Here is a 12,221-nt window from a genome sequence, read left to right on the forward strand (position 1 = left end):
TTTTATCTCACAAGCTCCGAGTTCCTCAGATGGGGCGGGTTTGCTGTCCCTCTCCCATACAGCAGGATGTTTTAATCACTCGTAACATGGCTTTCTATTCTGAGAATAGAATATGATTTTTTTTTTTTTTTTTTTTTATAGTTAACTTCATATTTAATGGTTAAATTAATTGATGTTGAAGCATAGCCAAAGTACGGAAACCTTGTAAATGAATTTGTTTAAGAAGACAGTAAATAAAGACACTAACTCCTTCTAAGAGCTTTGATTGATATTTGAACAGTAACATTCATTTTATGCTACAGTAACATTAAAGTTATGCATTGAATGTGCTGTTCAAATTTACGCTTGTGTTGCCACATTGCATAGATTTGATCATCTACCCACAGCCTAACAACAACATCACAATCACCCATTTTCTGTTAACTGAAAGAATTGTCAAGACTACCAAAGTGCAAATGCATTCACTTCCTTTTCATTGGTTTCAGTGGTGGCTGCACTGCATTAGCTGCCTACTGCTAACTATTGCTAACGTTGACTGATAACTAAGCTTTAAAGGCCCACTTGTCACATATCCTAAAAAAAAAACTTCAGCATTACCTTTATGCAGAGAATATAGGAATCATGGTTTTAGGTTCTAGGTTCTAGGGCTGATGTCTCATGGATTTTCCTTGGAAAACACAAGTATGCTAGTATGCTAATGCCATGTATGGATCTGAACCACTTGATACTGCAGTCTCACCAATTCACATCCTAATGTTTCCTCCTCAGTTGTTCCTACCCACTGTGAAATTGCTCTCTTAGGGTTGTAATTGTGCTACTTTGTAAAGCCTCCATTAGATTATTGCTATTCAAATGTATTGATTTAACAGAACTGAATCCTGTGAACATCACACAAGTTTTGTTAATGTAATGCCAGACTGAAAAGCAAAGTTGAGGTATTTAAGGTATTCAAGTATTTAAAAGTATTCTTAATGTTTTGGGCTTTCTTAAACTGTCTTAAAACCTCCCTACCTGAAGATGGAGAAGAAGGGTGGGGACTGTCATCTTGCACACTGCCTGTTTGGGAGTGTCCGCCTCCAGCACCGCTTTCCTCTGTCACATTGGACGATCCCGGGGTGGTGGATCGGCTGATGGACTGAGATTCAGGGTCGCTAGCTGAGCCACGCCTTTCGTCCAGACCATGCTGGGAGCTCTCCTCTAGGGTTCGACGGTCCTTGTTGTGCACCCGGGAGTGGACCACCATCTGGTGGTAGGTTCTAAAAACTCTGCCACAGTCAGGACACTCAGTTGCTTTCTCTTTCAGGCTGGCCAGGCTGTACTCAAGCCCTTGGCCTAGGCCCAGACCCCCATGGTGAGGCAAGAACTCACGGTGGCTATCAAAGCTTACACCCTCATCTTTCAAGGACATCATGCCTCCACTTGTCTTCACTCCATGAAGGACATCAGGATGTTGCTTCTGCTTGGAACCATCACTAGAGCCTAAGGTTGGGTGCTCAAGCTTGTCTTTCCCAAAGGGAACAATCCCAGCTGCACTGGCAAGTTCATCTTCTTGTCCGTGACCCCCATGATGCTGCTCTTTTGGCATGAAGGAGCGTTCCATAGCCATTCCTCGTGCCATAATTTGCCAGGCTTGATAGCTGTTCAGGGGGTCCATCTCTGCCACCTTAGCTGCAGCTTGCAAGCGCTCCATACAGCTTGACTTCAGAGGGGGCACCAGGTTCAGGCATCCCAAGAGTGAGCGCTTTTCATTTTCCCCTAAGCCATGGCCCATGCTGGCCATTGGACTCAGGAGCTTTCCAAGCATTTCCTTCTCCTTCATAGCTATACCAGCCTTGGCCAGCATCTGGTGCTGCTGTTCAGCCAGGCCTTGTTTGTCGGGTGTGAGGAAACCACTTTGCAGACAAGAAATGTATCGTGAATACAGGTTTGCGTGGGCTTCTTGAGCCAGGCTGCTCATGCTGTTCACAGAGGGTCCATCTTCATCACCTCCTCCACCAACAGGGGGCTTGCTCTTTATGGCAAGCTTGTTTAGATGCACCTTCATGTGATTCTTCAGGAACCAGGGCTCCTTGAAACGACGTCCACAGATCTGACAGCAATGTTCAAAGGAGTCCTTGTGTTTCCGCATGTGGCCTTTCAGAAACCAAGCTTGACTGAAGACCTGGCCACAAACCTCACAGCGAAATTCATTGTTTGGCTTCTCTCCACTGCCAGCTCCTGTACCCTGTCCCTGGGCTGATTCAGCTGTGATATGGGTTTTTTCCACATGGCTGATGAGGTCCTCCTCCTGGGAAGCAGCAAATTCACACAGGGTACACTTGTAGGGCTTGTGAAGTATGCGAATGTGGCGCTCTAGCTCCTCACGCTTTTTGAATTTACCCTTACAAAAAGTGCACCGGAATCCTTGGGCTGGGTTGAGGGCTTGCTCATCTTGCAGGTTGGTACCTGCTGGCTTAGGTGAGGCAGACGGCTGGGTCAGTCCATCAGGCGAGCCACCAATACTGGTTGGAGTGAGCAGGCCACAGGCAGAACCAGGCTGTTGCTGGTTGTGACTCTGGATACCCAAGTGGGGTGGAAGAGGTTGAGAGGGCTGCAGCAAGCTGTTTCTCATTTGCTTATCACGTAAAATGGCCCTCTCTTCTAGTTCATGAAGAAGCCTGTTTTCCTCACGTACACGGCCACGGCCCTTACCGAGATTTCCCAATTTATGGGTGCGGAGGTGAATTTTCAGGTTACCCTTTTGAGCAGCTCGGTGGTCACAATAAGGGCATTTGAAGGGCTTCTCTCCAGTGTGCGTACGCATATGAAGAGACAGAATGCTGTTGAAGCGGAAGCGCTTGCCACATAGTGGACAGGGATATTTACGGTTTTTGCGTGCATCATCTTCTATATCATTCATCTGGGACATGATTCCTAAGTTCTGCCCATTGAGAAATTGTTGCAAATCAACACGGCCATTGAGACCACTCAGGGCTCCCACATCCATGTCACGGTTAAGCTGGTTGGCCAGTAAGGCCATCTGACTGCTAATTGGCTGACTAGCTAAGGCAGCGTGGGTTTTCTCATCCAGCGGGGTGGCTGCCTTTTCCTCTGGGATCTGTTGGCGACTCTGTAGTTCAGGAAAGGCATGACCCAGCTGAGCAGTCAGCTGATGCAGTTTCTGACTGATTGGGTAGCGGCCATTAAGTACTGCGTTGCTGAGATGGGTGTCAGCATCTGGGACCACCGAGGATACACCAAGGCACAAACTAGAGTCCTCCATCCTAAAGGAGAAAAGACACAGAACAGATATTGAGTCCACTATTCAGAGGTGTGCAATAAAAAAACGAAAAAAACAAAAAAAAAAAAAAAACAATGCCAAAAAAACCCTCCTTTATTATAAAATGTTGTATTATCACTGTGCACAATGAACAGAACAACAGTGCACAAAATATAAATGAAAGTAAAATGATATGCAGAACATCATGTACATAGTAACAGATATCAACAATAGAAGTAAAGGTGCAATGTTTTGGACAGAACAAGTTGCAGCACACTCATAACTTTACCATTGTCTGAGAACTGTTCATGAAGAACACCCACTCTGCTCTCAGATTTCATGAAAAATAAAGACCTTTTCTCTTATACTTTTTGAGATACTGTATAGTGTGGTGAAGGTCATATTTCCAAGTTAAATAGCATCACAGCGTCAAGCCTGTCTTAGGCATTAGCGCAGACACAAAGGTGTTTCATTTTTTGCTGAAGTGGGTGTAGGTTTGGAAACAAAACTGTAGATATACTCTTTTGTGTGGATCTAAACCTCAGATTATATCCTGCAATGTCTGGCAAAGGAAATCACACCATAAGGCAGTTAATTCAGTTCATTCTTGAGTACCTCTTTGTGTGTCAGCAGTCTGAGTGTGGTGTGAGGAAATGGTTAACAAAGATGACTGCACTTCAGTGACAAGTGTGAAGAAAAAAAAGAGTGAGTTCATCTCCCTCTGATTTATGAAGTACTACATGTACTCTCACACTTGGAGAGAGAAGCTGCAACTCTCAGAACTTTTTCTCAAACAGTAACACAATTTTGGAGGCAATAATTACCCAGTAAACACGGCAAGGCGCCGCATAATTAAGCTACTTGGTCCCATCCTATCAGAATCCCTCCAATTACACGCCTTAATGAAACGGAGCAATGGTATTGTCATGAAGCTGCCGCAATACTACAATTATGATATTAACAATAGCACTTAAAACCAAGGGGTTACTCCAGTAAACACAAGCCCTTATCTCACTGCTGCGACACTTGTCTTGGCGTAATTTTCCATTAAGAGGCACATTACGTTTGATGCAAATCATTCTGTGTTCACCTTCTTTTTTCCCCTCTCTCTGTTCTCTCACTCTCGTATGGCTTCCGATGAGAAGAAAACAACAGTTGGCGTTATTGAAAGGGTTCCCAAAGTATCAGAGGCTTCCCAGTTATTTAAAATGGCCACGGAGTGGCCCAAATGAACCGTCAGACTAAAACGAATACATGAGCACTGCCTGTTGTCATCTGGATAACTTGTGCTTATTTAGCATGCTACTCACCATCTTAAGGAAGGATAATGATGTTGCTGCATTCCCCTGCAACTGACAGGGTCAAGATTCAGAAACAATAAAGTGAGTTTTGCTTTGGTCAACAAAATATTGTATAATATCTCATTAAGCTGATTAGTATGCTGCCTGGTAACAGTGGCTATGTGCTTTAACACATGACTATGAATGTGAAAGAAATGCACTGTGGTCATTTTAACAGAGACCATGGCACGAGCAGGTATTCAAGAAACTACATCCAGAATGAGGGAGGTGAGAACTATTTCTACTCTCTACATTATTTGGAAGCACATGCTGGTTTGTCTCTCTCACACACACATCGCCTCAGGAAGGGTAAAGTGTTCTGGGCCGGGGGAACCCACACCCTTTGGTCATTAATAAACCTTTTAAATGGTGCAGATTGACCCAGTTTGCTTATTAGAGAGGGACTACCTAATGACTCAGCACCTGCAGTCTATGGGCTGCTGACACATTATATTTCACGTTTCCTCATGGCAGTATGACAGCTCCTGTACTTTTTTTTTTTTTCCCCACATGACCCAATGCACAGGGAAACAACTGATTTCTTTGTTGACAAGCAGCAGCAATTCCGACAACCAGATAGATGAACTGGTACCAAAAAAAAAAAAAAAGAAACAAAGAAACAAAAGAAAAAAGTGCACTTGTGGAGACAAATACACAAAGACTATCAAACCAGCACACACACACACACACACAGTCTGCAGTGGAAGGCAGTGGGCTTGGAGCACATATTTGCTGATGCTCTCATAAGAACTCTAATAAGGGCCGCCTGTTCTTTAGCTATTTGCTCTTCCTACGCCATGTCGGTTGCAGTCTTATCTCTCCAACATGAATAAAAACACTGAGGCCACTTCCAGTCGCTGCTAAACACACTGTGGGCTGCTGCTGAATGCCATTCCTCTTTTGTCCAGAGCTATAACTCCGAGGAATTTTAAAAGAAAAAAAATGCAGGAATCTGGATGTGAACAATACACTGTAGGTGTATTATGTATTTAAAGACTGGATGTGTTATAAACACACTCACGCGTGTAAGCACGTGCGCTGCAAATTATACATGGCTAAGCAGTTCTGTGAGGATTTTTGGATATTCAGCAAAATGTAATACAGGAGTAAATGCAAGACAAATATAAATCACGGACGGTTTGCTCTGCCAGGTCATCTAATTAAAGCAACGGTCTTCAGACAAAGGCCTAAAACTGCTGGGTGATGTTTGGGTCCAGTGCGACGCCTCATGACTTTGGAGTTTCTTTGGGTAGCGAGTTGTTCAAATTGCTTTTGTCGACGTCGCAGCAAATCCTGGCAGATATCAGACGAGGCCCTTTTTGAATGTGGCTAGCATGCCTTCTGCAATAGAAATCTATGATTTAAGCGAGGCATGATGAGCAGTTGCTCATTTGGAGAGATAACTGCTTGCCCTTTTCTTCAATTTGATTTCTTTCTTTATCTTTACCATATAACAAAGGCAGATAGACAAAGGAACAATGTGAAATGAACTGACGAATCCAGTTTGTTTTTGAACATAGCCTCGCCTGACGACTATATGCAAATTAAGTGCATTAATATGCCTTCCTTGCTCCCAAGTCATTTCATTTTTTTTTTCTGATTAAAAAGGACATTTCGTATGGTTAAAGAGGTGTCACACACACACAAACACTCAGTTCTGCAGAGGCAGACAAAGTATTAAATTCATAGATGCCTAACACATACACCCGCAAACAATAACAAACACAGTCTGCAATATTTTAGAGAGCATCTATAAATAAATAAAGAAATGAATACATTAATAAATAAATTTGATACTGGGAATACTTTAAGGGAGGCATCACTACGGAACAATTATCAGTAAAGTGCATATTTTCCACAGTATAATTAGCAGAAACTCCAAGCCAAAAGCCTTATCTCAAACGAAACGTAGTCATTAAAATCTAAATACATCTGCTCTTAAAATTAATATATATCTGAAAATGCCTCCGAACCAAATTTGCAGAGCAGCAAGCACATTTGGAGGGCAAAATGCATACACCGTTATATTAATTCAGAAGAAAGATTAAAAAAATGTTACATGCACAACTCAGTTCTTCATATTTCTGTGTGATTTTTCATTTACAACTATACCTAGGAGTACTTTTAAAGCACATTTAAGGTTTCAGCATTCTGCTTTTCAGTATCTCTTCAGTGATGCATGTCTCTGTTATCTGCATTTGTAGGATGCCTTGCAAAGTTTCACAGCCAATCTTTCCTCTGTTAGAAATGCTAATGCCTCACCTATTTGGATCAGTGCCATTGAGTCGTGGCCCACAGCATGTAGGCCTGACAGCAAACACGGTGGTGGCTCCTTGTCCCAGACCCCCCGTCTCTCTCTTCCCCCTCCTCTCCCTCTCTCTTTCTCTTTAGGCTGGGGCAGTTGGGTTAGCCAGGAGCTAGACGAAACGATCGAGTCTCAGTGGCCTGATACTACCTGTCACACGTAGCGTAACAGCAGCAGCGTGCTCTAATTAACGCGTGCACCGCCGCCGTGTCTCTTGAAAAGCCACTGAGACTTCCTTTAGTGCACTGTCACACAGGACCCAGTGGCATGCAGCTTTACAGTCTGTGGTTAATACTGAGCCTTTCAAGCAACTTGGCAAAACAACCGGATTTATGTCTTATCTTTACCTCACTTTACATCACATTCTGTTCACTTTTGCAAGCTCTGCAAACCACATCTTAATTAGAGGGTGCAAATGCCACCATCAGACTGCTGTCCTCCCTTTTCTTATCTTTGCTTTGTCAAGCAGGGCCATTGTTGTTAACGCCATGGAACACGTTGTTTGATTTCTGCCTTAACATCACGTCAAACGACTGTATGAGCATACAGCAGGATCTACTAGTAGAATCGCAAACACACCAGTGCACTCTGTGGCAAGTGTGATGCAAGTGTGATGCACTGATGTTAAACAAAGGTATTTCTAAGATATTTGAACCGATTGTGGTTTTTGATAGAGCCTGCAGTAAGCTTTGCAAAGTGCATGAATATGTGTTGCATTATCTGACATTTAGATTGCTTTTGGAAGGGCCAGGTTTTGAATTCGGGACGTCAAGGTGAACGCGACTAAATTAAGGCCACTGTAGCGACAAAATATTACATTAAACTTGAGGCACCTGTGCGCGTTCACGTCCTTGAGCTTATCCTCTAGTGGCTTCTCACAAATCAACACGGAGGGCAGAATCAAGGTTCCATATAAAACACACATACATACACACAAACTCACTAACACGCAAGTAAAGTTCAGCCTTGAAGGGACTCTGAACAAAGAGTTTTTAAGTGTACAGCTAACCTCAAAGAGGACATAAAACCCATCTAATCCTTAAATGTTCTAGATTACACAGCATGTTCAAGCCCTAAATCAAATAACACTGAGCAGATCTGGCTCTTTCGGGCTTTGCGTCTTAATATAACATAATTTTGGTGTCCTTCTGCATCAGTGTTTGGAAAAAGTATGTGTGCATTTACAGAAAACGGTAGTTTCAAGGGAAAAAAACAAAAACAAGTTACTGACAAGTAAAACAAACCGAAGTCAAAGTATTTGTGAGTTGAAATTAAAATAAAAATATAGATCGCAAGGCCATTAGCTGCTCTGTTATTGTAAAGCTTTATCGACCAAAATCCATTGACTAATTACTATGCAGTAGCTGATTAATTAATTATGAAAGAGGTCATCGTTATTGATAAATCAATCATTATTTACAGAAAGTGCAAAAGTCAGTTTCATTTCCTCTGAATCATTAGCGGCCCCCGTATACAACAACAACAAAAAAAAAAAAAGTGAACTGTTTGGTGTTTGAAAATGGCTGCCATATGTTGCATATTTAATGGATGGAAACGGCACTGCATGTTATGCACTTATGGGAATATGGCCAGAAACGTACAATAACAAAATCATAAACCGATAGCGATAGTTAAAATCATTGCATGCTTATCAGGGATCTGTCCTTCTCTCTCTCTTTCTCTGCTCATGTTTAGTCTGTTGCAGGTGGTCTTCAGAATAGTTCTAATTAATCCAATAAAACGTGGCTTGTTTTTCTTCCTCCCGATGCTCTTTGACTGAACTGGATTATTAGTGGCTGTAATGAGGCATTAAGCAAAGGTTCCCAGCACAAGACCGAAACTGAATCAAACAGAAGAAACGCACGCAGCCTGAAAGGACGAACTCGTTCTCATCCAGCAAACAGCTTGCTGCATGATGCAGGTTGTTTTCTTATTTGTGGTTAGACAGTAAGTGACCTAATTATACCTAGTTCATGGGTTGCGACACCACCACAGGCGAATTGTTACAGTCACAAATACACATTGGTTGCGTCGCCTTCATCTCTACACAGTTCTACCTTCTGTTAGCTCAACCCGCAAAACTCTCTCAGTCTCTGCCGGTGTCTGTCTCGCACAATATGTAATTGAGAGCGTCTTAAGAGAACATTTCAACAGGTAGTTCAGCTTTCAGCTCATCTCTACAGATCAGTATGAGCCCATGAAAGGATGAGCAGAGAGAAAAATGCTGCTCCTTTTATCCTGTGTGTCTGACAGGCTTGTTGGGATGCCAGGGGAGGGAAGATCAGTGGGAGACCAAAGAATTCCCACAGTTCATTGTCCTGGCCTGCTGCATCCTCATCCTCATCATCATCATCATCATCATCATCCAGAGTCGGCCTGAAGCTCAAAGCCTCCCTTTATGTTAAACATTTGCAGCATTATCCCCAAGACCAGCAGATGTGCTCTGTGTGTAAGTGTATGCATGTGTGTGTGTGTGAGTGAGAGAGGTACAATGGTAGTCACAGCGTGTCGAGCCTCCTGCCTGTAGATCTCAGACTGTGAGAAGGGAAAAAAGATGGATAACTGAACATTTGTTAAATTGTAGAGGTAGGTTAGAGGGGGTCTATGCATCAAGATTGAGAGAAAAGTGCTTCGCTGTTCACCTCGCTCACAAAGAAAGAAAGAAACCGAGTCAAGTGACCAGCACTGAAGACTAAAGTAGCATAAAACATACTTCACTAAAGGTCAACACGTGACAATTCATCTCTAAAAGTTTCCCTTGTGGTTTCCACCCACAACTATGGAGAAATACCAATTGTACATGAGGTGGCAGGCACTAAAAAGTAGGGGGAAATTAATAAATACAAATAAATAATAATAAAAAAAATTTGTAAAACTAGGATGTGTCTTAGTGGCAAAGCTAAGCGAGTCGTGGTCAAACCAGCCATCACGCATGACTACACCTCAGCACAGAAAAGCTGAAACACAATGAACACAGTGTAGCGATGGGCAAAAGGGCCATCATCCAAGCCTTACATCATCTTTCCTCCTGCTCAGGACAGCAACTCTGGGACAAAACTGCCAGATACTACCAGAAATAATTTAATAAAAAAAAAAAAAAAAAAAAAATCAGATCAAACCTCTATTGTCGGGAAAGAGCGCTACATGCATTCACCAAAACTGCCACTGTTGTATCAAGCTCTATAGTTGACCCAAAAATGAAGATTCTTTCATTCTCTCACTCTCATGTCATTCCAAACCTGTACAGACACAAAAGAAGAAATTTTGAAGAACTATTTGTGTCCGTGAAATAAGTCAAAGGGGTCCGAAACGACACTGAAGCCCATTGCCTGTAGTTGTGTGGACAAATTTTTTTTCAGTCCTTCCTTTAAAGGGTTAGTTCACCCAAAAATGAAAATTCTGTCATTAATTACTCACCCTCATGCCGTTCCACACCCGTAAAACCTTCGTTAATCTTCGGAACACAAATTAAGATATTTTAGTTGAAATCCGATGGCTCAGTGAGGCCTGCATAGCCAGCAATGACACTTCCTCTCTCAAGATCCATAAAGGTACTAAAAACATATTTAAATCAGTTCATGTGAGTTCAGTGGTTCAATATTAATATTATAAAGCGACGAGAATATTTTTGGTGTGCCAAAAAAACCCAAAATAACGACTTATTTAGTGATAGCCGATTTCAAAACACTGCTTCAGGAAGATTCAGAGCATAAACGAATCGGTGTATCGAATCTGCTGTTCGGAGCGCCAAAGTCACGTGATTTCAGCCGTTGGCAGTTTGACATGCGATCTGAATCATGATTCGACACACTGATTCATTTATGCTCTGAATCTTCCTGAAGCAGTGTTTTGAAATCGGCTATCACTAAATAAGTCGCTATTTTGTTTTTTTGGCACACCAAAAATATTCTCGTCGCTTTATAATATTAATATTGAACCACTGTACTCACATGAATGGATTTAAATATGTTTTTAGTACCTTTATGGATCTTGAGAGAGGAAATGTCATTGCTCCCTATGGAGGCCTCACTGAGCCATCGGATTTCAACTAAAATATCTTAATTTGCATTCCGAAGATTAACGAAGGTCTTACGGGTGTGGAACGGCATGAGGGTGAGTAATAAATGACAGAATTTTCATTTTTGGGTGAACTAACCCTTTAAGGACACCAAAGATGACCTGACTAAATATGATATGAAGCTGTATCACAATCACTTAATTGACTGTCTGAAGGTGACAGTCTGTTTTCTCTCGACACCCTCTCTACCTCTCAGCTGCGGCGAACAAAGATTACCTTTGTGGAAAACTTAAATGTCAATGTAACCCCCAAATAAGTGAATATCAGAAATAATTGCTGTTTTCTTCTCGCACATGCTGCTTTTGTGCGTATGAGTTTTGCATAATGACTCCAACAAGGGGTGTTGTTTTGACAGGTGCTGAAATCGAGTCGAGAGGAGAGGGAGACAAGGTTCAATTTAGTTTGTGAATCTTTTAATTGTTGCATGGCTAATTAAAATAAGAGACGAAAAAAGGGAGAAAAGAGAAAGAGAGAGAGAGAGATTATTCAATGTTCCTGAGTGTTTAATGCTGCATGTGTGCATACATCGGCCCCCAAATTGTGCCTCCAAGCCGCTCAACGTAAGACAGACAGTACAGGAGAGAAAAATCTGCCGCTACTTCAACATACTTACCAGCTCTTCACAACCGCAGCCTGTAGTTTGGAGTTTTCACAAAACAAATGTATGGCTAATTAGAGATACTCATTAAGGGAGGCAAGTCAAGTAATTATTTTACATCATGCCGCTGTTAATTGAATGATTCTTCAATGTCTTTTGAAAATATCTCCTTTTTTGTCTTTTCTTTTCCCCCCACACACACAGAAAGAAAGACGATAAGACTATAAACAGGTACCGTAGCCATATGCTCTTGAATGAAAAAGCACTTCTGTCGTGGTAAATGGGCTTTTTAAATATTGAACCGCTGCATGTCTTTTTAATATGGCTGATGTTAAATCTTCTTTATTCCGTCACTTTGATAAACTCCCTGAGCTAAACTGAGAGAAAGTTTCACTTTTGTGAGAAAGCCTATGTGGAGACATACAGTTATGCAAGCATTCTCTGTCCATAAATGCATGTTTTTAAAAAGCAGCCCTCTCACATCCTGTTTAAGAAAGCCACTAATCTTATCAAAGCCATCAGGAAGTCAGAGTTGACTGGAAATGCTCATGACTCTTTGTATATGTTACAATATATTTTCTTCTTTTACTTTGTTTTATTTGGGTTTTTGGGTTTTTTTTTTGGTCTGCTGCTCTATTGTT

The 12,221-nt window shown here is 41.9% G+C and overlaps 1 protein-coding gene across 10 annotated transcripts in view; it reads right to left on the reverse strand.

Annotated features, from left to right (window-relative positions):
• znf536 (zinc finger protein 536) overlaps positions 1 to 12,221 on the reverse strand; it is a 353,575-nt gene that overhangs the window by 92,736 nt on the left and 248,618 nt on the right. For 9 of the 10 annotated variants that reach the window (XR_007184222.1, XM_048185231.1, XM_048185229.1 and 6 more), the window contains one exon: positions 1,012 to 3,263. Coding sequence is in view for 9 of the 10 variants with exons in the window: in XM_048185231.1 (XP_048041188.1) it covers positions 1,012 to 3,262 (2,251 nt within the window). In the remaining variant the exon portion in view is untranslated. Of the gene's footprint in view, positions 1 to 1,011; positions 3,264 to 6,861; positions 7,254 to 12,221 lie in introns of those variants that run through there. The other variant, XM_048185235.1, reaches the window with a different exon arrangement.

The sequence above is a fragment of the Megalobrama amblycephala genome, linkage group LG3 (genome assembly GCF_018812025.1).
Source record: "Megalobrama amblycephala isolate DHTTF-2021 linkage group LG3, ASM1881202v1, whole genome shotgun sequence".
NCBI classification, from domain to species: Eukaryota; Metazoa; Chordata; class Actinopteri; order Cypriniformes; family Xenocyprididae; genus Megalobrama; species Megalobrama amblycephala.